The sequence below is a fragment of the Camelus ferus genome, chromosome 20, assembly GCF_009834535.1.
Source record: "Camelus ferus isolate YT-003-E chromosome 20, BCGSAC_Cfer_1.0, whole genome shotgun sequence".
In the NCBI taxonomy this organism is placed as follows: domain Eukaryota; kingdom Metazoa; phylum Chordata; class Mammalia; order Artiodactyla; family Camelidae; genus Camelus; species Camelus ferus.
In genome coordinates this window covers 21,129,150-21,156,817 of record NC_045715.1, presented here as the reverse complement: position 1 = coordinate 21,156,817, position 27,668 = coordinate 21,129,150, and the positions used below count along the sequence as shown (strand labels likewise).

The 27,668-nt window shown below is 47.2% G+C and overlaps 1 protein-coding gene across 3 annotated transcripts; it reads right to left on the bottom strand.

Moving 5' to 3' along the window:
• Positions 1-9,467: 9,467 nt before the first annotated feature.
• On the bottom strand, positions 9,468-27,656 carry LOC116656650 (butyrophilin-like protein 1). 3 transcript variants are annotated; one of them, XM_032462749.1, is made up of 13 exons: positions 27,189-27,656; positions 26,860-26,944; positions 25,331-25,503; positions 22,065-23,796; positions 19,825-20,175; positions 16,206-16,487; positions 15,891-16,091; positions 15,598-15,618; positions 15,477-15,503; positions 14,288-14,314; positions 11,065-11,091; positions 10,496-10,655; positions 9,468-10,232 (listed from the first exon to the last, which is right to left on the bottom strand). In XM_032462749.1, exons 4-13 carry the CDS (start codon positions 22,147-22,149, stop codon positions 10,172-10,174), a joined length of 1,242 nt encoding a protein of 413 aa, XP_032318640.1. In that variant the 5' UTR covers positions 22,150-23,796; positions 25,331-25,503; positions 26,860-26,944; positions 27,189-27,656; the 3' UTR covers positions 9,468-10,171. The 3 variants fall into 3 exon arrangements, with proteins under 3 accessions (XP_032318640.1, XP_032318638.1, XP_032318639.1); XM_032462747.1 differs by lacking the exons at positions 9,468-10,232; positions 10,496-10,655; positions 11,065-11,091; ... (1 more) ...; positions 26,860-26,944; positions 27,189-27,656 and adding exons at positions 11,112-14,029; positions 25,144-25,324; XM_032462748.1 differs by lacking the exons at positions 9,468-10,232; positions 10,496-10,655; positions 11,065-11,091; ... (1 more) ...; positions 26,860-26,944; positions 27,189-27,656 and adding exons at positions 11,112-14,029; positions 25,144-25,324 and having other exon boundaries at positions 22,065-22,159.
• Between the last annotated feature and the right edge of the window lie 12 nt (positions 27,657-27,668).

Sequence of the window (27,668 nt, the reverse complement as noted above, 5' to 3'; positions counted from 1 at the left end):
ATCTACCAGCTGGCTAAAATTTAAAAGTACTGATAACAGCAAGTGTTAAAACGATTAGCGCAACTGACTCTTACAGATTGGTAGGAGAATGTAAAATGATACAGCAACTCTGGAAAACAGTTTGTCAGTTTTTTACAAAGTGAAACATACAGTGACCATACAATCTAGCTACCATCATACTGCTGGATATTTATCCTGGAGAAATAAAACATGACCACACAGAAAAAATACAGGAACATTCATAGTAGCTTCGTTTGTAATAGCCTCAAGCTGGAAACAATCCAAATGTCCTTCAGTGGGCAAATAGATAACAAAATGCGGCATATCCATACAATGAAATACCATAAGCCATCAAAAAGGAACAAATTACTGATCCACACAATAACTTGGATGGACCTCCAGGGTGATTCGCTGTTTGAACCTCAAGTGATTACATATGTATGATTCTATTTATAACACTCTTAAAATGACATACTTACAGCGATGGAGAACAAGTCAGTGGTTGTCTAGGGTTAAGGCTGGGGGAAGGTCTAACTAAAAACATACCATGAGAGAGATTCTTTGTGGCGATAAAACTATTTTGTATTCTGACAGCAGTAGCAATTTCATAAACCTACATATGTGATACAACTTCATAGTACCATAGACCCCAAAAAAGTATATAAAAACTGGTGAGATCTGAATAAGGTCTGTAGTTTACTTAATAATACCGTACCGATGTCAGTTTCCTGGCTTTGAAAAATGTATGATCATGTAAAATGTTATCATTGGGGACAGATGGGTGGAAGATACTTTGTGGCGGCGGAAGCTCTGGGGGAGGGAGTTGGTTGTTTGCTGGCTTCTTTGTTTTGGTTACACTATTTTTGCCACTACTTGTAAGTTTTAAATTAATTCAAAATAAAAAGGTTTATAGAAAGAAGGGAGGGAGGAAGAGTCCTAAGAGTCCTACACCTGCTGTTCTGGGAAAAAGTACAAGTCAAAAAGAACTGCATTTGTTCAGGTTTAGTCAGACTGCGAGGACCACTGTAAGAGGTGGAAGCGGTGGAGAAGGAACTTACGCTGTGGAAGAGGCGAGCGAAGTCTCTCTTCCGAAGCTGACCCTTCAGAGAATTCCTCTCAAAGCCAAACCTCCTTGGCGTGGTGGGTCTAACGGGGAAGATCCAGAAGGCACCCTCATAGCCTCGAGGTGGAGACCCGGAGCAGAGCAGGCGCGCGCCCGGCACAGGACCCGAGTCTCAGGCTGAGGCAGCTCGGGGAAGCGCTGGTCCTGCGGCTCGCGCTCCGGGTGCTACGCGCCCCTCGCCGGGCTCCCGCCCACCGCGCGCCGACCTGGCGTCTTCCCCACCCCACCGCGAACCTTATTCCTCTCTGACTTTCACCCCTTCCTCACCACACTTTCCCGGCTTCCCCCGTTTCCCTCACCGCCCTCACCGCCTTGTCTCCTCAGTTTCCCTCACTGTCTTCTCCCCTCAAAGTGTCCCGTCACAGACGTTTCTCCTCACACTTTTCTCTCAGGTCCCTGCTCCCCTCACAGGTTCCTCCTCACCACTTTCTATCTTCACCTTTTCCTCTCAGTTTATCCTTTCACCTCTGTCTCCCCTGACAGTTTCACCTCACCACCTTCTCATTTTCTCCCTCACTGTCCTCTCACCAGCTTCTCCACAGTTTCCCCCTCGCTGCCATCTCCCCACACACTTTCCCACTTACAGCCTTCTCTCCTCACAGTTTCTTCTCACTGCCCCTCACTTCATCCTCCCCCACAGCTTTTCCCTCCAAGTTTTCTCCCCTAGGTTCCCCTCCCGGTGTTCTCTCCCCACAGTTTCTCCCTCCACCTCTCTCATCACAGAGTCCCTGTCACAGCCTTCTCCCCGCACATTTTCCCCCTCACTCTCTTCTGTCAGTGTCTGCCTCACGGCCAATTACCCCCTCGCCGCCTTCTACCCTCACACGTTTTCCCTCAGTGCCTTCTGTCCTCACAACTTTCCTTCAAGCCTCTTTTCTCCACAGTTTCCTGTTTCTCTCTCCTCAGTTTCTACCGCGCTGTGTTCTCCCCTCACAGTTCTCACAGCTTCCTGTCAGTTTCCCCTCACAGCCTTCTCTCCCACCAAATTCCTGCTCAATGCCTTCTCCCTCAGTTTCCTCCTCACTGCCTTCCCTCCTAGTTTCCCTGCACCACTTTATTTCCTCACATTTTCCGCTTAAGACCCCCTTCCTTCACAATGTCCCTCACCACCTTCTCTCTTCAGTTTTCCCCTCACAGCCTTCTCCCCTCGGTTTTCCCCTCATGTCTTCACTCACAACAATTTGCCCTTACAACCTCCTCTCTGCAATATCCCCCTCCCTGCTTTCTCCTCAGTGTCCCCCTCACTGCCTTTTCCCCTTTAGGTTTCCCCTCGCTGCCTTCTCTCCTTACACTTTCAAGCCCTCTCATTCCTCACAGTTTCTCCCTCACTGCCTTCTCCCTTCCCAGCTTCCCCTTACCACTTTATTTTCTAATATTTTCCCCTCACAACCCTCCTTCTTCACTGTTTCCCCTCATCCTTTGTCTAATGCACAGACACCAACACAGAGTCAAGGAAAATAAAGAATCAGGCAAAGATGTTCCAAACAAAGGAGCAAAATAAATCTTTAGAAAGTGGCCCTAATGAAACAAAGCTATGTAATTTACCTGACAGAGAATTCAAAATCGCTGACGTATATTTTCCTTAACAGCCATTCTGCTATTTGTAATAAATGCATGGCTTAAATCATATATGGTCATTATTTTGGAAATATTCCACAAACCCTTACAAGGTATTCTCTTTGAATATAATATGTGTTTAATAAATAGCCTCCATTCATCCAAAAACAAACAAACAAAAGAGCTGAGGAAAAGACGCTCACTGAGGTCAAGAGAATAATCCATGAATAAAGTGAGAATTTCAACCAAGAGGTAGTGAGGTGGGAAGCCCCATGAAAAGATTGGCAGGAACCCCAGGCAGGGACACTACATTCCTGCCTGCACTGACTGGTTCCCTGGCCCTGTGGCATTATCTCACTTTTTTCTTCTGTAAAACGGCTTATTTCTAGGAAAGCAGAACTTACCCCTAAGATTCTAAGATTCTCAAAGATCACTCCTGATTGGACCATTTATAACATCTACACTGCATAGGGCACAAACCTAGCTCACTCCTGATTGGTCCATTTCTTTCACTCCTGATTGGTCCATTTCTAATACCTACTCTGCATATGATGTTGCAAAATGTTGCAAAGTCTTGACTTTGTAAACCTGTAAGCCTGTGTAAACCTACAAATGGGGTCCAGAGCTTGGAGTGTTAAATCCTGTGGGCCCACCGGTGTAATAAACCTGAGTTCTCCAACCATCCAAGTGTCGCTTAATCTCTCAGCAGGATCCAGGTTGCTGTAGCACTCTGCTGTGACACTATGCTGTGACACTTTGCTGTAACAGTAGAAATATTTCAAAATACTAAACACAATTAACAAGCTAGAGAACACAATAATCAAACTGAAAACTTAATTAGAAGGGTTCAACAGACTAGATCAAGCAGAAAAAAAAGATCAATAGAGAGTGAAACCTCCACCCATGGCTTAGGCCCATAAATACAACTTGACAACCAGCCTTGTAAAAGTTTTGATTCATTAATTGATTAAGCCTAAGCTGCAAAAAAAAAAAAAAAAAAAAAAAAAAAAAAGTGCACTCCTTTTCCTGAACTCCATGTCTCAGCACTACATCCCCCTGCAGAGTAACTGGGAAGTATCCCAGATTCCTTTTTCGGGACAACATACATTCCACCAGTACCAAGTCCTGTTAGTTCTGTCTCCTATCCACAACCCCTCCATTCCACCCTTGCCTGACAACAGGATTCCTAGAGTATTCATCTGAATGACTAAGTCTCCCGTGGGTCTGTCTATATCTTCATTCTCCACACAATAGAGTAATCTAAAAACTTATCTTTTTCTATGAGTTTGTTTTTATTTGTTTGTTTGTTTTTGAAGTCATAATTGACCTGCAACACTATGTTAGTTCCTGGTGCACAGCATAGTGATTGGATACATCTATCCATTTCAAAATGATCACCACAATGAGTCTAGTTACCATCTGTCACCAAAGAAATATATTATTATTGACTTTATTATCCACACTGTATATTTCATACCTATGACTCATTTATTTTGTAACTGAAAGTATCTTTTCATCTCTCTCATCTATTTATCTCCTCCCTACACCCTCATCCCCTCTGGCAACCACCTATTTGTTCTCTGTAACTCATGCTCTGTTTCTGTTTTATGTTCATTCATATATTTTTTAGGATTCCACATATAAGTGAAATCATACAGTTTGTGTCTTTCTCTGTGTGATTTAGCATAACACACTCTAGGTCTATCCATGTTATCATAAATAGCAAGATTTCATTCATTTTTATGGCTAAGTAATATTCCATTTATGTATATATAAAATCTCAAATCTTTTTAATCAATTTATCTATCGATGTACACTTAGGTTGCTTCCATATCTTAGCTATTGTAAATAATGCCACAGAGAATATAACAGGTGCATATATGTTTTTGAATTAGTGTTTTTGTTTTCTTTGGAATACCTAGGATTGGAAGTGCTAGATCATACGGAAGTTTTCTTTTGAATTTTTTGAGGAACTTCCATACCATTTTCTATAATGGACACACCAATTTACATTCCCACCAAGAGTGTACAGGGGTTCACATTTTCCATATCCTTGCATATTTGTTATTTGTTATACTTTTGATAATAGCCATTCTAACAGGTGTAAGGTGATATCTCACTGTGGTTTTCACTTGCATTTCCCTGATGATTAGTGATTTTGAGTATCTTTTCATGTGGTCTCTGGGCCATCTTTTGTTTTCTTTAGGAAAATCTCTATTAAAGTATTTAGTTGGGCTGGGGTTGTTTTTTTTTTTTTGGTTTTTGTTTGTTTGTTTGTTTGTTTGATGTTGGGTTGTATGACTTCTTTCTATATTTTGAAGATTAACCCCTTCTCAGGTATATAGTTTGCAATTATCTTCTTTCTTTCAGTAAGAGGTCTTTTATCTGTGTTCATGGTTCTCTTCACTGTAGAAAGCTTTTTAGTTTCATATAGTCCCATTTGTTTATTTCTGCTTTTGTTTCCCTTGCCTGAGGAGACATATCCAAAAAAAAAAAAAAAGTTACTAAGACCAATGTCAAAGAGTATACTGCCTATGTTTTCTTCTAGTTTTATAATTTCAGGACTTACATTTAAGTCTTTAATCCATTTTGAGTTTATTTTTAATACAGTGTGAGAAAGTAGTCCAGTTTGATTCTTTTGCATGTAGCAGTCCAGTTTTTGCAACACCATGTACTGAAGAGGCTGTCTTTTCCCATTGTATATTCTTGCCTCTGGTGTTATAGATTAATTGGCCATATAAGGGTCAGTTCATTTCTGGGCTCTCTATTCTGTTCCATTGATCTAAGAGTCTGTTTTTGTGCCAGTACTATACTCTTTTGATTACTGAAGCTTTATAGTATACTTTAAGAGTGTGATACCCAGATTTGTTCTTCTTTGTCAAGATTGTAGCTATTCAGGATGTAGATGATACCCAAGTTTCTCACATGGACACCTGGGTTGCTAGTAAGGACATGAATTAAGAGAGAACTCAGAGGGAAAAAAAGTAGTATTCTGCAATCAGGAGAGGGAGTAACATGTTACGTTTTAAACAAGCAAGGTGTGAATTACTTGTGGTATGAGGAAGTGATTTAAAATTTTAAAATGTAATTTTGAAATTATTTACCAATTAACTTACCTCCTCTTTTAAAGAAAATTGAAAACAAAATTTTGGGTCACATAATGCCTCAGGTGTCTAGAAATTAAATGAAAAAGGAGTTCTGTAGTTCGAGAAAGAGATTGAACAGGAGACATAGCTGTGGAAGTCACGAGTTGTGGGTGAGAGCTGACATCTAGAGTATGGATGGGAAATAATATCTAGGAGGAAAAGAGAAGAGAATCTAAGACTAAATCCTAGGAAACAACATTTTAAAAGCCAGTACAAGGAGAGTTTGCAAGAAAAAGAAATGACTGAGACAGATGAGTGGAAGGGTTTGACATTACAGAAGCCAAAAAGGAGAAAATGAGAAGGAGGATGTTATGATCAGGAAAGTCCAGTTCCTCAGCTAGACGAGATAGTTCACTCACTCTTGGCTGGTTGTATGTCTGCATATTTATTTATACGCTACCTTATTCTAAATAACAATTTTGAACAACTCTTAAAAAATGCTATCAAAACAGCAATGAAAGGGTGCAGATAATAGCTCAGAAGTAGAATGCATGCTTACCATGCACAATGTCCTGGGTTCAATCCCCAGTACCTCCATCCAATTAAATAAATAAATAAAAATGAACTGAAGAGATAAAATCAAGGAAAATGAAGAACAGAAATGAAAATATAAAATAAAATCAAGAGAGAGTATATATCCAAAATAAACAATTATTAGAAATATATAAGCCACAAATTAACCTGAACTTCTAGCAGCAAATATAAGGAGGGAAACATGAGCAGTTATATTCATTCAACAAATATTTGTTAAGTAACCATAATATGACAGGCATTGTAACCTCGGGCTTTGTGGATACATGTCCCATACGAGATTCATATTCTGGAGGAGACCCCAGCATCAATCAAATAATCAGGATTAACTGTAAATTGAAATAACTGCTCCAAAGTTACGGAACAGTATTCTGTAAGACCAACTAATGGAACACATTCCATTTAAACTGGAGAGAGAGCCTGAGCACCAACAGAAAGAGTAGCAATGAACCAGAGAAAGAGTTCAGGGGAGAGGGCAAGGTAAAAAATAAATCTGTTTCTCCACAGCAATGCCACTGGTATGTAGCCCCATCTTACACAAAGAGTGTGGTTCCTGGGAAGGCAAATCTTATGTATGGTCAAAAAAAACCCTTGAAAATCCTTTATCTTGTTCTTCAAGTACAGCTCCATGGCTGGGAAGGACAGCCCCATGCATAAAGTAGGCATATAATGTATAAAGTTTACAACAATAGATAACATTATAAATAGGGTTGCAACAAATGAAACATGCATTTTAAACATGAAAATCATACTCAGTGCTTGAACAACTCAGATGGAACAGCGGTCTCATAAGCAAACAAAAGTTAACATCTCCCTTTTCACACTGAAACCAAGGCTGAAACATCCTCAGTCGAGTGAAATAGTTTTCCATTTACACTGCTGCCTTGTTTTTGCCCGGTTCCTTTTTCTACCCTTGGCAGAAAATTCATAGTTGAACTTCTTCTTATTATTCTTTCTGGACTTACTCAGGAAACTAGTCCTCTTGTTTACAAAGATTATTCTTCTTTTGTGTGGATGATTCAAATCACATGCTTACCTTTCTTTATTTTTTTTCTTGAGTTTGAGGGAAATATGCCGATAGCTCATCCAAAAGTAATATAGTATCATAAAGGTACAAGACAAATGGAAGTGGGGATAAGTATAATGGAAAATACGTTAACATATAGAATACTTAAAATCCACACAAACACTCCAAGAATATGTTTGTGTGACTTTGTTGTTGGGCTGAACCATTTTAATGAGTTTGTCAGTGCCTCCACTACTCCTTCCACACACTGAGGGCAGTGCAGTGCCCTGCTCAAAGCTACACTGCACTTTAGATTTTACGTCAGTCAGAGGCCAGTTAGGAGACAGAAATCACATTAAGTCATTTGAACAGGGAAAATTGAGATGAGAAATCCTTAACTAGCAAAAAGTTAACTATTAAAGGAGGGGAAAAAAACCACACTAAGGAATAGAGAAATGGCAGGTATGGGGGGCACACATCACCTCTAGGGCTGAGGCAGACACCCAAGCAAAGGAGAAATTTGGGAGAAAACTCTCGTTAGAGAGGATTTGGGATTCAGAGCTTGTTGGGTAAAAGGGGACTGTAGCCCCCTGGAAAGTGAAGAAGTTCTGCAATGTGTCACCAGCCAAGGCTGCTGGGCAGGACATCACCCACTGGAGGTCTGCAAGTTTCCACGGGAAGCAAGTCTCTGGAAAACAGCCTGCTGCAATGCCAGACAAGTTCACAAAAAAAAGAGAAATCTTGGACCTTGTGCAGGCCACTGGCTGTCCCATCGTAGGATCCAGAAGAAAAGCACCAGACTGACAAGACAAGCCCTGCCCTCTGTTATGTCTGCAGTGTCCCCTTCAGTAACTGACACTGCGCCACATGCGAGAGGAGATGTTTATGGGCTTCAGCTCCAGGACCACAAAGCAGGGGAAATACAGGGTAGATTTGGGACCAAGAGGCAACAAACTGATATTGAGCACAGTCCACACTTTGGCCACTCAGCTGCCACACACACAGTTGAACTTCCATATAATAACACAACTCTGCCTTCTCTCCCATCAAGACAAAGCTTCACTTACAAATGCAGAATTTCTCATCCTTTCCCCAAAATGAGAAGACAGACAGTCCTAGAAATTGGAGCCAACACTGCTCCATTACCTACTCCTCAAACATAGTCACAATGCCTTGGATCATTCTGGTCCACAAAGACTGTATTACAAACATAACCTCCAACAACTTGAATATAAGCATAAGGGAAAGAAGAAGGGAGAGGAAGAAACTGGAACATGAACACAAATCAACATACACTCACACACATGACAAGAAAGAGAAAACACGCAAGGCTGCTAAAGTCCTCTTTCTGTAATTGGTCACAGGGCAGAATCGGGACCCATGACTTCTTCCACTTCCCACCTTCTGTGTCTTCTCACCCAGAACCGGAGCAGGTCAGGGTTCTCCACCTGGTTGAGTGACCACACCTCCATTCCCAAAGGTCTGAGTCCTCAAGAGTCCTGCTTCTCTTTCTTTGCTGTAGTTTTCCATTAACATTTACTATTGGACTCGGTAGTCCTGAGAGACACTACACTAACAGCTGGCTCCATGCTGGTGGTCAAAGCTTTCTGCAATTCCCCCGGCCTCTGAAAATTTTCTCTTCATTTATATCTTAATTCAAATCGCAATTCTCTATTTTCTATTAACAAAAATTAAAAACCCAGATCTTTCTCTTCAATCTTTTGGTACAGTTTTTCACAAGTAACAGAAATTTACTGAGGTTTGGGAAAATCAGTGTGTTTCAAATCAACTTGTTTTCAAAACAGAAACAGGTTCACAGATATAGAACACAAACTTATGGTTACCAGAGGAAAGCGGGTGGCAAGGGATAAATTGGGAGTTCGAGATTTTCAAATACTAACTACTATGTATAAAATAGATAAACAACTTTACTGTATAGCACAGGAAACTATATTCAATAACTTGTAGTAGCCTATAGTGAAAAGGAATATGAAAAGGAATATACGCATGTATGTGTATGACTGAAATACAATGCTGTACACCAGAAATTGACACAACATTCTAAACAGACTATAGGTCATTTTTAAAAAAAAAAGGGAAATGGGTGTGTTCTATCCATCTCAGAATATGAAATACATAAAATTAAAATATCAGACTCCTTTCAGGAGCTACTCAATTCCCTGGAAATTTTTTGATGGCCAGCTTTTCTGGCTTGATAGTGCAGATCTCTCAGATAGAGCAGGGACCCACTGTCAGCCTCTGGGTTCTTCTGCACAAACTCAAATTGGATAAAGGAAATACCACTTTATTCTGCAGAGTAATTCAACCTCTCATCATCTACTATCCAAACAGTATAAAAACCTCATGAAATATGTTTCATTACCAAAAGAAATACTTCCCCAAATAAAATGCACCCTACCCCTCAACCAGCTCCAAGAGTCAACTTTTATAATCTGATACGTGAGCACATGGCATGAACTGACTCTTCTCCTAACCACACGCCCAGGAGTCTGTCTCCAGAGCAGGTGGGCAAGACTCCCAGCCATCAACAGTCCACTCTGAGGCCTTAGTCACATGGGATCTCCAGCTCCAGGAAAGGCCACAGTGAGGGGTCTGGGACAGTGAGGGGGCCCTATGGGGATGCAGCCCCAGGGCTGCAGGGGAGTAATGGAGACTGAACCCCCGGGGGAGCATCAGCACAACAGCCTGAGCAGAACCCCTCCTCTGGGAGGCTCACAGGCTCCTCCAGAGAAGAACTGTTAAGGGGCACAGGGAGCCCCTCAGACCCACCCGCCGTGGAGCAGACAGTCATGGACACATCTCCTGACATAAGCATGAAGTATGGAAAGAGGGCCCCAGAGAAGGAAGCCTGAGGGAAGGAGAAAATGTGGGAGCCGTCAGTCATGTTATAGAAGGAGACATCCCCTTCCTCGTGGTCCAGGAACACCCCCACCTTGTGGGGAAACTGCCTAAGGGAGATCCAAGTCTGAGGGCAAGTACAGGCAAAATAGCCAAATTCACATCTATGGATAACCCACAACCCCCATCTGGGAATTGTAAGTACCAACCTATCCTTTCCACATTTTCCCTACAGACCCCCAAGGCCCACTCACTTCTGTCTCCGTTTCTGACCTCCACCTCCCAGTACCAGTGCCCGGCTGTGATGCCCTCAAAGCCCAGTATGCACAGAACTCTAATGGGAACATACGAAAGTCTTTCAAGGCCACACGTTTCATTTCATGAGAGAAGACAAGGCCTGAATGGGCAGATCCTGGATCCAGAGTGACAGGACCTGCAGAGAAAGTTGCCTGTAATGCAAGGAATACCCCTGCCCCATAACAAGATCTCCCAACCACCCCCAGCCTGGACTCCAAGTTCATGGGGTAAGGCTAAGCCCCCTGAGGTTAGAAACTTGTGACTCAAGCTCATGACCCTCCAGGCTGGGGAAGGAACCACAAGGCTGCTTTGGGGGTTAGATATGTCCCAGGGCCCTTTAGGACCAGCCTACACTCCAAGGACTGAAGCATCTCTACCTAGCACCCAAAGTCAGGCACACCCACCAGCCCCAACTATGTGACTATCACGGCCACATCCCACCCCACCACCACCGATGACGCTGGCATCTCCATCACCACAGAGAAATGAAGGGGAAGCCCCAGGGCAGCAGAAGGAATACTCAGAAAGAGCTCGAAGTCACACACAGTCCTGGAACTTCTCCTTCCGCCAATCTACAAGAGAACCACGGGTTTCATTTCAGGGAGTTTCAGAGACTGTACACATAAGGGTCGGTACCTAATCTACTGAAACATACTGATGAGAGAGTTATAGGGAGAAATGCCTTGGAAACATTCAACTGATGCATGTGTTTCTTTTCACACACACACACACACACACACACACACACACATACAGAATCATCATGCTGCATCCTACCATGAAGGCTAAGCTTAATAACAAGGGACTGAGAGGCTTGATGTCAATTTGAACATAAACATCATTGCCCAGATTTCACTATAAACTAATGCTTTCTCAAGGCCCTAGTCATACATCTATCCTGAAAGCTAGCTTTTATTAAGAAAGAAATGGGGAGATCAAAATTTCCAAGGCTTCCATTTAATGATCAAGAACTAATTGAGCTGAATGTTCAGGTTACCTCCAAGCCATTGGTAGACAGAATACAACTTGGCTGAGCTGAACTCAAAGGATGACTACAAGCTTTGAGTACAAACAATCCAGGATAGAGCATCACAGAAGTCTTGCCCAGCTTGGAGGCAGCAGAAAGATTTGAAGTAAGAGACAGAGATGTTCAAAGTGAGAAACACATATATTCAGTGAGAGGAAAAGACACTAACGAATTCTCCTCCCCTTTTCACAGGGTAGTGAAGCAAAAATATTCCTATACGGAAGGGAGAACCCAAAATATTGGATCTAGTCATCTGCTGCCCCCGATAACTGCCCAGAAAGGTTGGAAGCTTCCAGGAGAACCTCAATGTGCTAGGCTCCCAAAGGTGTCCACATTCTAAACTCCAGAATGTGTGAATATGTTGCGGCAAAGGGAACTTTACAGACGTGATTAAGATCCTTGAGATGGGGTCACCGGTATCGGGGGAACAACAGTGCCCAAATAGCAGCACAGGACCTGCCACTCCTCAGCAGACCCCAAACCAAGCATCTTAAGGGCCAGCTCAGGCTAGTCTCCACAGGGTGATGCCCTGATGCAACTAAGAGGACAGCATAGGGACCCCTACCCCACTGACTCAGAGCCACATAATCTCTTCCAACCTTCATACTCCCTGTTGGGAAGAAGAAAGGAAGCTCGTGGGGCAAAGCAAAACCTATAAAAGTCATAGGACCCTGAAATGTCTGCTCTGGAGAGCTGTTGCCTCCAACACGGCGGAGACTGGGGAACAAGGTTAGAACATTTATAGAAATAAGTAAATGACATTTTCTTGCACATTAGGGGTATAAATATATGACCACTATTTCCACTTAAGACAGGTTTATGCAAAAATTATTTCCATCTCTGTTGATTTGCTTGATAGAAATAAGATCGCATGAAATGGCCTGACCCATATGACCGTTTGAGAAAAAGATTAACACTAATTCACTTGTACTTCACAAAAACAGTAGTTGATACCAGATATAAACTTCTATATCACAGCCAGAAGAGGTTACCAAAGAAGAAAGGGGAGGAGGAGAAAGGAGAATTGGCATTTGTGAAACTCTACAATGTGTCCAGTGTTCTGCTATTCTTCACTTAATTTCCACAGAAAATCGATAAGTTACAAATCATTTTTTCAATTTTATGAAAAAAACAGGTCAGACCTTTGGTCTCCTCACACTATGAATCTGTCAATATAAAATGTAGATTCCGGTGTAATACGGTCTGTCCTTACAGAAATAGAAAGGTGTATACAGGTATACATTAAAACACACACTCTTTAATCAGGCAGACAAGGGGGCAGATGCTAAAAGAAGACTATCTGACCCTCAGGTTTAACATATAAATCCCAGGGAGAATCAGTAACAATCCCGAAGGCGAGATCCTCACTCCTCACACCTCCGGTCCCCAGGCTGCCTTCACCCCTTGGAATACTTCTCTCCATCCCTCACAGTCTATATTTCTGACCATAAAAAGAAACATTCCAAGCTAGGAAAGGGCATTGAACACAGGTTCAGAGGATACAGATTTTTAACTCACCCCAAAGCTGATGGGGCCTCTGGACAACCCCCCTTGCAGTAGCATCCCCCGCACCACACTCCTGCCCCAACCACCACAAGAAGGTTGAGGTGGTCTCATTATCAGAGGCAAACTCAATTAGGTGGTTACTTTAAAATGGCTTAAAAATAACTGTCTTTACTGAAATTTCTCAAAGAGGGATCGAGGAGCTGATTACCCTTTATGCACCGAAGTAACTTGTACATGCGCTGTGTGCTCCCCAACTCAGAGCTACATGGCTGTGACTTGTGGTCTCTCTCTCACCCTCCAAGCTACCCCAAATCTCTATAAGTCGAATCTCAGACCCTCTACTTCCTCCTCATCGCCTCCTCTCTTCCTCCTTCTGGTCTTATCTTCCCTGATTTTCTCCCCACCCTTTTTCTGGGAAACAATTTTGATTCCTCTAGGTTGCTCCTTTCCCGGTCTTCACATATTGCCCCTAATAAGCCCAACAAGGAATGAGCCTATCAGCAAATAAGATTTCTCAGAAAAGGAGAGAGAATGGTTGTTACATTCGGTTCCTGTTACACAAACATATACACAAAATTTTGCATGTAATTTCTGATCTTTCACAGACCCTCACTCCAGAAATCCATAAACATCCCACGTGTTCTGTTTCCCAGATCGAGAAAGCTTGCTCTAGAATAACTAATTCCTCAGCAACTAAGGAGTCTTAGAGGAAGACACACAGCCTGGACAGGGAGTTAGAGAAAAAGCAGCAGAGAGAAGACGAATAGCCCAGAGGACCAGGAAGACACCGGAAAACCAAAAGTAGATCCAAAAGAGTAGGAGTTTTGGAGCGACACGAATCAAGAACCAAAAGGCTCCCTTAGGAAAACCTGAGTCCCAAGCAGGCAAGCATGGTTGCTGGAATCTTGTAGAGATGAGCGATTCCTGAGTCATTATCCTGCTGCCATCTCCCCTCACAACTGACCTCTCCATTGTCTCTGCAACAACAAGAAGTAGCAGCTGGACAAGGAGTCTGGGGAGAATGTTGCTAACCCTAACAGTGACCTGCGGGGGGATAGCCCAGAATGGAGGCAGCCCTGTGTTCCCACAAGGAGTCCCTGCAGACTCCAGATGGAGAATACAGAAGTGATAAGGAGACAGATCACCAACCCCTCCCTGGTGTGGGGGCCCCTGATGGAGAAGAGGGCAGAGTCCGGGCTGGGAAGGGGAGGCCACAGGAACTCAAAGCCACTCACCTGCATACAGCTGGGCCTTCCTCCAGGCTGAAAGGGAACACACCCTGGTGAGACCTCAGCTAGAACCAGCCCACTCAGCGTGACTCCGCTGGCCCTTGCCTCCCCTCTGTTCTGCAGGTGAGACTAACTGCAGTGGGGGAGAGGCTGGAGACAAGGTGACCTCCTGCCACGTGCAGACAGCAGGTCCCACGCGGAATCCCCTGGACCACAGGGCAGGAGGCCTGCGTTGCAGGCTGAGTTCCTCCACTGTCCCGCTCCTACGATGCGACTTTTGGCAAGTTACTTAGTTGTTCTGTGCCTAAAAAACCTCAAACATTTTTGGTAAGGAGGAATATACCTCGGTGATAGAATACATGCTTAGCATGCTGTGGTCATGGGTTCAATCCCCAGTACCTCCACTAAAACATTTAAAAACCTCAAAAATTAATATACAATCTGCATTCACTATTGCCACTAAGGATCAAACAAATAAAAGACAAATTATTACATTGTTCTAAGAAAGAATTCTCATATCCAGTCTTTTTCTGGCAAAGATATCTTTGGGAAATCACTTGAAATGGGAATTATATAAGCACAGGAATGTGAGGTGAGCTCTGGGGTAAAAGTGGCCAATCGTTCTCAGATGAAATATTTCTAGACATAAACATCATTTTTCTGGGCTGTTGACAGCCCAGCCCATGACATTTCCATGCACGGTCAGCTCAGTCCGCCCCCTCTCCTAACAATCACTTTTTGATCAGCACCCACAGAAACTGGACAGACTATACTCTTCTCGGATGGTGTTTTGAGGTGGAGACAGAAAGTCACACTCCTAAACTTAATCACCCCCTTCATTTATAGCTCTTTAATGACATCTCAGTGCACGTGGTTTTGGCTTCCAAGTACTGACTGAAAACCAGATGCATTCAAGGCTTGAAACTATCCGTATAGCGGGTCAGTCAGGGTTGGAATAAGACCCCAGTGCATGGCAGGCCCCAGGGGTCACCGTCACAGCCACGCTCTGAAGCACTGGGTAGCAAAGAGCAGCCCAGATCGGGGAGACCCCTGGAGCTGGGTTCTGCCTCCCACCAGCTTCCACATCCACCCCAGGGGAGGGGGTCCACATGTTTGTGTCTAGACAGAAACAAGGACAGCGGTGCCCTGGCACAGGCAGGAAAGGAGACCCAAGCACATCTGGAGAGTCACTCACCAGCCAGGTACACTGACTTCCTCCAGGCTGAAAGGCAACGTACAGGAAACACATGAGCTGAGAACCACAAGGTCTCCTACGACAGGGATGCAGAGAGCTCAGGAGGAAAAGCAGGACTCACCAAGTTGTGCCTGGAGTTCACCTGAAAGAGAGTGAAAAAAACGCATGAACTCCCATCCCTGAGAAAAAGAATCCACAAAAACAACCTCTTTGTATGTGACCTGGAAGACGTTCCCACTCCAGACCCGTCCGAGCCTCCACGGCTCCGGCCGTCCTCCCTGCATCTCCCCAGCCACCCGCTCCGGGCCTGGATTTCCCTGGAGGGCTGGAGCCCAGGACTCGGCCCTGCGGTCAGCTTGGCCCTCTCAGCACAGGCTGCCACTCTCGCCAGCCGTGGCCGCTGTCCTGTCTTACCGATCTCCTTCCGCGCCTCCTCCTGTTCCCGCTGGTCCTGCTCCTTATCCAGGCAGAGACGCTTCTTTTTCGCAACCTCCTGTAACTTTGTGGCATGTTCTCTCCTGGTGTAACATCCAGCCCCAAGGAGTAGGATCATCAGCACAGTCAGGCTCACCCGGAAAGCCAGCTTCCAGGGAGACGCCTGGGGGAAGAAGGGCGCTGCCGCCCAGCCACAGACCCCGTCAGGGCCACAGCCCGGGGCGGCCCAGCCCGGCACACTCAGGAACGCCCGACCCTCCTCCCGCCCTGCCGGAAGCTGGGAGCAGCGCTGACCTGGGATGAAAATGGCCATGGCCTTCTCCTGGCCCAGGACAGGGTTGAGGAGGGAGCAGGTCACGTTCCCCACAGAGCTGTCTCTCACCACCAGAGTGGCCTCCACACTGAACAGCCCTTCAGCATCCTGGGCGTGGGCCTCAGAGAACGCCAGGAACTTCCCTCCACGGAGGTCTCTCCACTGCACCTGGGGCTTCGGGAACCACCCCGAGGCCGTGCACACCACGCGGACCCCGTCCTCCTCCGGGCCTGTGATGCGCACTGCAGGGGCAGAGCCCACACCTGCGGGAGGGACGATGTAGAGCCCGGGGGGGGGGGGCCGCCTGGCTGCTGTGGACCCCGGCAGCGTTACGTGTGCACAACTGCAGGGGGAGCCACTCACTTTGCTTTTGCGGGGCTCTGGGGACAGGCTGCCCCCTGCAAGGAGCAAGGCAGCGGCCCTTCCACGGGGAACAGAAGGAAGGAGACCTACAGGGACTCGGGGCCTGGGGCCCTTCTCCCCAGTCAGCAGGTGAAACGGCTGACACCCAGGTGAACAGCGGGAGGAATCTGGCCCAGGGTTCCACCCCTGTCCTAACTCTCCTCACCTCACATACTCTCCCAGGGCACCTGCTTCCACACCCACTGCCTCTCTTTGTAAGTCATCACCAAAATTAGATAGGCTGACAACCCTGTCCCCTGAGGAACCCTCCTTATACCCACAGGTTCACCTCTGCTGGGCTTCCTCACATCCACTTCAAACTCAGAGTCGCAGAACTGACTATGTGACTTTGCCCTGTCAGTGATAGATTATGAAAATTAGGCAGGATCTTCACTTATCTTCATGTCCAGCTCGCCCTCTGCTACACACTTTTTAGTGCCTTCACACTGTGCCCCTGGGCTGGGTCATGGGACTTGACCGGCCAGTGGGAGATCAGCCACGTGACTCGAGCAGAGGCTGTAAAGGGCTTGTGCCTTTGGGCTGCCCTCCGCCTCGGGAAGGACCTGCTCGGTTGAGTGCAGCCTTTGCAGCTGAAGCTTTCCTACAGTCACTTCAACAAACCCCTATGAACAGACCCAGCCAAGGTCCTATGTGACCTCCTCAGCTGACCATAAGGACAAATAAAATTTTAAAGTAAGAGGCTTCATTCAAGGGAAGAGGTTTACCCCCTCCTTTTTCTTAAATCGTTTACTTTCGGAAACCTGTAATTGTAGGTACTTTCTCCCCTCTTTGAAACGTACATAAATCCTTTTGGAAAAACTAGTTAAGCTTTTGCCAGCTTTGTGACCCAGGAATGGCTTTCTCTAGAACCTGGGGGCCATCTCTCTGAAAAATAAACCACAGGAGAGCTGGTACTCCCACTTTCCCCTTCCCTGTGGGAGGGTAGGAGCCTAACTTCAGGGGGCACTGTGCTCCAACGTGTAAAGCTTCCCCCCGTCATAAAGATATGAGGATTTATTTTCCTCTGGGTAAAGCCAATTGGCTAACATAGGTAATGATTACCTCAACTACCAGGAAAATTTAGGGTGAACCATGAGACAAATGGTGCTTCCAAGTCCTATGACTTGAGGATTAGTTAAGTAATGGGTTGCATCTGCTTGGCTTTATAAAAGGGGGAGATTTCTTTTTGTCTTTGCCATCTCTTGGTAGATTGCCTGCCATGTGTATCACATTCTGCTTTATTGCCCTTTTAATAATTAAACTGTTTTCTTTCTCCCTAAATTTGTGAAGAGGATTTTGGTTTGGGAGGTTTTGTTTTTAATTATATTTCGCCAACGTGACTAAAGATGTATAAGTCAGCCCAGGTGAGGTCAGTCAACTACTGTCCGAATCAGCTGTACTTCCTTAACGCCTGAAGTAAATAAATGGTTATCGCTGTATGCCACTGTGATTTTTGTGGCTCTTTGTTACACAGCTTTATTATGGAAACAGGTAACTAACACATAAGTAACGTGTAAAACAAAGAATGCTGCCCACCATCCAGTTCTACAAGGATCAAGTCATTAGCCGCTGCTCACTCACTGACAGTACATGCCAAAAGGAATTCAGGATGAAAAACAGGATAAGTACTCTGTGTTTTGGAAAAACAGGCCCCTTAGACAGTTGTAGATAGGGGGAAAAATTTACTGAACCTAGATTCTTGCATATTCCCATACATAGTAAAGCATTAAAATCATTAACTGAGCTATCTGATCCTGGTGGTAGCAATAACTTTATTCCGAGATGTATGCTTGACTATAAGCATTCCCTACCCAGAATCCTAATATACTGACTTCTCTGCCACCCACTTTGGGTCAGTTTTTCAGAGCTGCTGAGAGGCTGTTTCCCAGATTATAGAGCCCTCAGTAAGATCCTGAAATAAACTCAGCTCATAGCTCTTAGGTTGAATATATTTCTTCAGTTGACACACCTAACTTTCAATATCCCGACCACTAAAGAATAAACAGCCAAGGCAAAACACTGGGTGCTTCTGCAGTCCCCACTTTCCCTCCACACGCTCTGTGTCCCCAGATCCACTCACTCAGTTGACTCTACCTTTTAAACCTCTGATGTGTGATAACTCCTGTCCCTCTCTACGTGACGTCACTGCCTCTACTTGAGGCATCCTCTCCGCCCCATCACTGCATCCGTGCCTGCAGCCTTGCTCACCTTCCATCCAGCCTCCTCACAGCTGACAAAGGGGACATTCCTGGCCCTGCTCCCTTTAAGCTTTCCTCACCCATGAATCAAAACTCCATAGCCCAGCACACAATGTCTTCGATGACCTTGCATCAGCCTTCCCTCCCAAACTCCTTCTCTCGTCTTCCTCCATACTCCCACTACCTGTGCCCCTCCGGGATCACACACTTAAGACCCCAGGATTCTTTGGTTAACTGCTAAGAACTATGATCAACATGCTGTATGCGCCCCCTGCCTTCTCACGTTCCCATCCATCAACCTCAAGGGATCTTTGGAACATTGTCTGGTGAACACAAGTGCCTGCTCGAGTGTATTACCTATAAACTCTTCCTGACCACCACAGAGAGCATGAAGCAACCCTTTCTGCACACCCTATACCAGGAACATCTCGTTATTCCATCATTGTCACCTCTCATCACCCTCCCACTCACTCGTCTTACCAACCATCATGGCCTCCATGTGTGCCCAGAGCAAACCAGCCACACTCCTACCACAAGGGTTTCACGCTGGGCGTTTTCTCTGCTGCGAACACTTGGCTAAATCCTGACTTCCTTTCAGCTTCTGCTCAAATTGTCAGTAAGTCACACCCCGAACCCCCATGTAACACTGAAGCCCTCCTCACCCACATCCTGGTCCTCTTCCACTGTTTGACTTGGCCTTTTATCCTAAGTGCTTACCACCTGATAACATCCTCTGTAACCTCTTGATCTAAGTATTTATGTACTGCCTCTAGAACATAAACTCCACAGCACAGGGAACTTTGTTTGGTCCACTGATGTGTCCCAGGTTCACAGAAGAGGACGTGGCACACAATAAGGTTTCTATGTATTTGCACTGGATGATGAAAGGAGTGAATGTGCCTCCTGTTCCTCATCTATAAACTGAGTGGTCCAATTACATGGTCCTTGAGCTTCCTCCCAACCCCAATATTCCGCAACTCAAAAATATCAAGTCACCAACCTGCCACCTTCAGCTCAAAAGTGGCCTCTTTGTATAAACTTCCCTTTCTGAAGGAGCAGGTGTACAGCCCATTGTCGGAAACCTGGACATTATGGATGCGCACAGCAGCTTCCCCCTGTGTGAGGAGGTCCCTCCTTGCCAGTGAGGTCCGCCCTACATATTGAGCCACCTGCTCCTCATTCTGCTCCTGTCGGTTTTGATAGATGAACACGGCTTCTGAAAACTTGGAGCGGAACCACATCGGCTCCATGTCTTCGACACTCATGGTCGGGAACACACGACAGCGCAGCGTGACATCCCGGCCGAGCACTGCCACGATGGGGTCTGAGGGGCTGAACACCAAGAACTCCTCTGTGGACACAGACATAGGAGCAAGAAAGTAGGACAGACACAGACCGAGGGCAGGGAGCACACACCATCAGGTGGGTAGACCCCGGTATCAGATGAGATGACCAGTGAATTGATGGACTGAGCTGTGAAGACCCTGAATCTGGGCAGGATCTTCCGACCACAATTGTGTGACCCAGAAATCATGTCACGGAGAATCCATTCATCTGTACTCCTGACCTCACGTCCTTTCATGGAGGGCTGTGATGCAGGGGTTTGCAGCCTTCAGCATGCAGTGGAAACAGCAAGAGGGCTTATAAATCACACACTGCTGGGCCCTGTCCCCGGAGCTTCTCAACCAGCAGGTCTGGGCTGGGCACCAGCATGTGCATTTCTAAAGAACCGCCCAGACGCTGATACTTCGATAACATAGAGCCCTGAGCAAAGAGCACACCTGCGACTAGGTCAGACCTCCCAGATCCTTCAGCCACACCCAGGAACGTCTCCACTGCCACCCCTAAAACTTTATTACTTCTGTTCAAGTCTTTCTCCTCGGCTGAATCATACATGCACCAAAAAGCAAAACCAATGCTATTTCCATTAAAACCTGCCCTCACTCTCATCACCCACAGGAACTCATATCTCAGCTTGTTAAAAAAAAAAAAAGTATTCACCCCACTGATATCTTCTCAGAGCCACTGGCCTTTTGAGACCTGGAGGATGGACCATGACACGACTCTTCTTCAGGAGAGCCCCGCTGGACGTCCAAAGAAACACTTCTCAGGGAGGAGGGTACAGCTCAGTGGCAGAGTGCATGCTTGGCATGCTCGAGGTCCTGGGTTCAATCCCCAGTACCTCCATTAAAATAAAGAAATGAACCTAATTACCTCCTGCCTATACACGGAACCGTCACAAAAAAACAAAACAAAGACTGACTTCTCACCTCCCGAGCCGCTCAAACTTTGCCTGAGTCACCATGATCTCTCCCCTGGAGGATGACAGCAGACTGTGTCTCCCCGTGTCTTCCTCTCCCCACTCCCACATCTGCAGCTCTTTTCACTGTAACTCATGTCGCTACTCAGCTCACAGCCTAACAATGGCTCCTCAGATACCCCAGTGAAACACAGGCCAGAGGGACGCCCCCCAGGGCCTCTCTGACCCCTGGCTCTGCTTCTCTCCCTCTCGCTCACTCAGCTCCAGCCAACACTAGCCTCCACAGGCCTTCAACATCCCAGAAACTCAGGCAGCTTTGCACTGACTCTTCTCTCCTCCAGAAACCATCCACGCAAGGGTATCCTCACAGGCTCACCTCCCTCTCCTCCAAGTCTTTTTCCCCAAGTCACTGTGTTCACTGAAAACTGCTGCCGGCCCGCTTCCCACCTCCCACACCCCTGCCCGCCCCACCGGGGGCTACTTCACTGCCCCTCCTCTCATCTCTTGTAACAAAATGGAGATTACACTTGTTTCCTTCTTTTATTATTCATTGCTTCCTGCTCTACTGTAGTCTCCATAAAAATAGAAATGTGCCTGTTTTGTTCAAATATAGCACCTAATGCAAAGTCCACACCCTATAAATGTATGTGGAATGGCATGAAGGAGTGAAGGAGTAAGTGCTTAATAAAATGAAGCCAGGAAACAATAAAGGAATGGAAAGGAATTGTCACATTTTTTGATAGCTGACTTTTGAAAACATCATAAACTCCTCACTGGGCAATTATCAAAGTCCCTTACCCTTATTTTATGGTTTAGATTGTTCTTAAATATTTAATTACAATTACCGGCTAGGGGAGCATAATCTTTCCAGAGAAGGGACTCTTCAAACAGCCACCCACTCCTGATGGACAAACCTGCCCAGCTGCTGGGTGGCTCCCATCCACCCAAGAGGGCCCCGGAAGAGGGATGGGGACACTCACCTACGGACCCCGCAGTGGGCAGCTGGACGAGGAGGAGCAGGCAGGTGAGATGGCAGAGCACAGAGTGGCTGCAGAAATCCTCCATTTCCTCGGGGCTGGGGAGAGAGACAGGGCAGCAGGCAGGGCCAGCCCAGAGCCCGGGGGCCCAGGGGGAGGGCAGGGGGAGGGCTGGCAACAGTCCCAGGAGGAGAGGGGCCTTCCCTTCCTGATCCTTATGCTGATGAGCTGGCGGGACCCCCACAACCCGGACTCCAGGAAAACACTGGGCCTGGGCTCCTCCCAGCCCTTTAAAAGGCCTCTGTGGTGCTAGACAACCGTTAGGTCGGCTTGGGAAAAAACACCCCTTTCCTGCCCACCCCAATGGCACCTGCAGCACAGCCCACTCTGCCCAGAAAGCCAGGCACTTCCTTTCTCAGCACCGGGGGCCCCGGGGCAGAGACCGGCCTCTGTCTCTCCATTATTCACAGCCACCAGTGCTGCCCCAGGACAGAGGGCCCGGACGCAGGCCCCTCACCACGGAGGACATGCCAGCTCCTGTCGGCGGCTGACCTGGGACCAGGAATCACCGAGAGTCCTCGGAGTGTGTCTCCTCCTCAAGGAGACAATGGGTCCCGTCACAGGCACCCAGTGCTGCCTTTGTTCCTTGTTTAGTTCACCTGAATTTCAGTCCACTTGGCCCTTTCCTGCGAGGGACCAAAGACATGGTCCTGCACCCAGGTGCCCAGTCAGTCCCACTAACAAGTTAATCCTTATTCTCAATCTCTTTTTTTTTTTACATTTCCCTCTTTATAATTATTTATTTTATTTATTTAGTGATGGGGGAGAAGGTAATTCAGTTCATTTATTCATTTACTTTTTAATTATTTTTGACAGAGGACCAGGGGTTGAGCCCAGGACCTCATGCATGCTGGGCACGCACTCTACCACTGAGCTGTACCCTCCTCCCATCCTCAATATCTTTCAAGAAGATTTCTGCATCAGCGTAAAAGACCCAGTGGAAACACAGCAGCGCAGGAGGTACAATCAGTCCTGGTCACAGAAGAGACCCCCAGATGACTTATTGCTCAGGGTTGGGGAGGAGGCAACTTAGGGTCCTGGGCAGACAGATTCTGAGGCCTGAGTACTGGGTTCCCTCCAAGGCTGGGCCACTCTCTGTGACGACCTCACTCAAGTTTCTTGACTTTCTCTGCATGTTTCCCCAACTACAAAATGGACATATTAACAGCATCTCCATCCCAAGCTTTTAATGAGAATCACATGAATTTATATTGTTGTCACTACATGTAATTAGAACAGGACACGGTCCTAGGAAGTGCTACAGATACAACATTGAATTAAATGAATGAAGGTGCAACCCTCACTGTGGCTGTCCTGGGTCATCCTGAGGCCACACCATCATCCAGCACCACCCAGAACCTGCCCCCAGGCCCACCATGTGCTCAGCCTCCTCCTCACAGCCAGCTGCTCCCTGCTTCCTCTTCTTGGCTCACAAGGGACTTCAAAACCAACTTACCAGCTTAGAAAGGCTGGGACTTCTGAAGCGTCCCTTATCTCAGGAGCATTAGAAGATTCAGGGACCCCAGGAGATCCCAAATCTGCCCGCACAGTTTGCACCTCCACTTAGTGGCTCAGAGCCCCAGATCCTAACTCCAGGTCCAAATCGGAGTCTGAGAGGTGAGGGACTCCCAGGAGAGGGGACAAGAAGCCAAGTCTGGCCCAGGTTGACGGGTACCTGCAGAGACCAGCCCACGGGGACCCCGTCAGAACGATCCCGGACAGTGGAGTCCGCCCTTCTCTGACTCCTTCCACTATTTGAAAGTGAAACTTGCAAAAAGCATTCCCCGCAGACTCTGCCCTGCCCTCTGGACGGTCACCCCAGCTATCAAGACAGAAACAGCATGATCAGAGCAGCAAACGGAGAGGAGGTCCAGGTGCCCTGAAACAACACTGAGGGGGACAGACAGGCACAGACTCAACAACCGCAGTGTGAGCACGTGCTGCCCTCCTGGACGGCTGGCTTCTAACCTCAGGGGAGGGCACTGTGTGTGGCACAGCCAGGACCGTACCCAGCCCCGTGCCTGGCTCTGTCCGGACCAGCCGCTCACTACTGAGATGATTCCATGTCTGCTGGTAAATTGCACACAAACACAGCCCCATGTGGCTGTTTCTTTTCTTCCCCAACCGATGACCCAGGAGCTCCCCTCAACCTGGCAACTGAGGGTCCTGCCCCAAACTGGCCTCTGTGCCCCGAAATCGGATTGACACTCAGAGGCAGAGTTTGGGAAAGACAGAAAAGAACAGCTTCATTGCTTTCCCAGGCAAAGGGAGCCACGGCAGGCTCATGCCTTAGACACTGTGAATCCATCTCAGAGTTGGGGTCTTGAGGTTTTATTGGAAAAAACTGGATGGAACAGAAAAGGTGATAGCAATCAGGGCGCTTTACAGGGTGCTGCTACATTCCCCTCAACCTCCATGAACCGTCCTGTCTTGGGGGAACTGCAGAGGGTCTGGTCATTCTTCTGAGACTATGGGCCCATTGCCCTCTTCCTGGAGCACAGCCCCTGGGCTGAAGCTGTTGTAAAGAGTGTGAGGGAGAAGCCCCAGGGGGACTCAGCAGCACAAAAGCAGTAAGGGAGGAAAGCAAACTGCAGGATGCCTTACAAAGAGTCAGCAAACAGTTTTAGCATCAGGGAAGTTAGTTCATTTCCTTTTCCTTCAAGGGGTTAACCCCAGGCATCAGGAGGTTCCAGGACCCGCTCCAGGACACTGGGCCTGCCCAGACCAATGGGACAGTGCCCTAAGGCTTGTTAAGATTTTAATATCACCCAAGGCTTGGTACAGCCACTCAGGACCGCCCCCCACCCCCCACCCCTGCCAGGCCCCAGTGGACACCAGGAAAGGCCCGGTTCTGTGGTCTCCAAAGGAAAACCAAGGAGACCGGGCCTTCCTCCAGCCCCTCCCTTCCCGCAGGTTCCTCACCTCGGTGAAGGCCACCTGTGGTCACCCAGTTTTCTCCAACAGAATCAAAGGGGCACTCTTTTGACACTCTCCTCTCCCACCCAGTCTACTTCCAACCTACCGGAAAGTTCCAGAGACTTCACAAATTCATGTCGATGGCCAGCAGCTACTTCCACGCTCCTCTCATTTCTCGCCTGGCTCAGACGACCTTGCTCAGGGAATTTGCTGACCTCCTGATCCCCATTATGTGCCCCACACACGTGCTTGCTGCGGTTTTGCTGGCACCCTGTCTCCTCCACAGCCCTCACCTGTGTCTGTCTGGGGAATGACTGGAATCCAGGAGAGGAGGCACGGTGTGTGCTGTTCACGGGTCCAGCACGTAGAAGACACTCGATAAACCTAAGTTGTCCTCGTTTGCAGGAGTCCCTTCCACAGCACATGAGCTACTCAGCCTCATCCACTTTCAGAAAATATTCTAGGCCTGAGAAAACACAAAGAAAACTGAGAAACATGAAGACTGTTACCTCTGAGCTAATGGAGTCAGCCCTGGTTGGATGCCACAGCCCCCCTCCATCTTCCCATCTACCCCAAACACAAATGCATCACTGACTACATCCCTCAGTGGGAAACGTCAGGTTCCTCCACCTTGCATGCTCCCTCCAGCCTGCCCTGTGCCCGGGGGTCATGGGTTAAGTGACTTTGGCTCGTGTCTCTCCCACTCCACCTGCCTTCTGCCCAGTGCTTGTCATTATTATCCTCATTGTGCAGTAGAGGAAACCACGTCTCACAGATTCACAACCACACACTGAGTACACTCAGTCCACTAGCTTTGAAGAGGAGGGAGGGGCTCGAGCTGCAGGGAGACTGCCCCCTGCCCACGCCCAGCGCCACACAACTCCACCCGAAGGACAGGCAGAAAGCGGACCCTGGACTCCGAAATGCCCCGAGGTGATCTGGCCAGAAAGCTTATCTCGGCCTGAATGCCAGCCCTTGGATTCCATACGGGGAGGGAGAGGGGGGTGGAAATGACAAAGTACAGGGAAGGTTTATCCCCAAGCACCGGGAAGGACACTTGAACAACCGCAAGAGGGACAAAACAGCAAACTTCGCCGCCCTCTGCCAGGCATCAGGGTCATGCTCCGGCTGCTTTACCAACAAAGACTGCTCACTAGCCACAGATGACTTTTCTTTCTCGAAATATAAATTTTCCTAATGTTAATGCGGTTAATATTTTACTTTCTTAACAGCCGTATAATACCTCTTATCTTTTACTTGCTTCAAGTACTTTCAAAACAGTTTCAGATAAATACCTGAGCCATAAAACAACGGTGACATAAAATACATTGTGATTTTTCAATGTTACTGGATGGGAAGGAATAATCTCCCTTTTTTAAAAACACACAATCTGATAAAGCTTGTTTTAAAAGACACTTAAATCGAAGTGTTCACGGGGTTAAATTACACTGCAGGGAAAGTTAAAACAACTATTTCTACCTGCTCTTTTTCTGAAAAATAAAAAATCAGGCTCACACACACACTCACACAGGAGGCAATGGCTTGGTTCAACTTTAAAATTTTTCCTTCCTTCTCTAACCACAATGACCCTGGATGGTGGGGAACTCTACCCAGGGAGCTGCTGAGCAGAGTCCCCAAGGGCACAGCTGGGGACAGGACCATCCTCTGAACCTGGACTTCTGCCCCTCTAGTGAGGGCAGAGAATAGGCTGTCATCTCCAAACTGAAATATCCAAACAAATGTGGCTCAGGGACGTCCTAAGGACCCTCTCCCGCTCCCAGGAGTCGGCGCTGCCCCGGCCCACCAGGCCCACAGCACCTACCCGATCCCCTCTGAGTAGGCAATCCACTCTGCTTCCACAGTCTGAGGTTCCAGGGCACATGAGGGGGCAGCACTCCCACCAAGCCCTGAGGGGTATAAATGAAAATGAGTGAGACTGGGGGGAATGCAAACATGTAATAAATTTTATTGCACTATTAAGCAAAACAGAAACAGGAAATTAAAAGGAAAGGAAGCAGAGAGAAAGATAGTGTAAGAAAAGAAAGAGCAGGAAGGAGGGAAGCAAAGGAAGCAGGGATGGAAGGAAGGCGAGAGGGAGAAAGAGGGAAAAAGGAAGGGGTAGGATCCTCCTGGCCCTCGGCACTGACGTACCTGAGACAGGACACCAGAATGGGCACATCTGCCCAGGGTGTCTCAAGCACGTTCCCCAGACACTGACATGTCAGTGTGTGAGTTGCGGTGTGAGTGTTTCTACTGCCCCACGTGGGTGACCCAGTCAGCAACCTGGGAAGACTTGACTCACTCTCCCAGACCCACATGGGTCAGGCTCACCCGGGGTCAAGGCTAAAACAGACAACTCCTGACAGGAGGGAGTTCAATGCCAAGTCATGGGAAAGGCCCGCAGGCCTGGCACTTTGGCCTCTGAGAATCAGAGGAGAGCAGCCTGGGGCAGTAAAGGCAACAGAGGACCTGACCAAGCCTGAGAAGCTGATTCTAAGCTCCCCAGGATGCCCGACACCCTGTTCCTTCATGTCAGGGAGACTGGTCTCCGCAGACTGACCTGTAGGCTGAAGCCCTGAGGCCGGGCCCCTGCCCTCTGCAGACCGTCACCAAATACTCAAGCCCACCTGC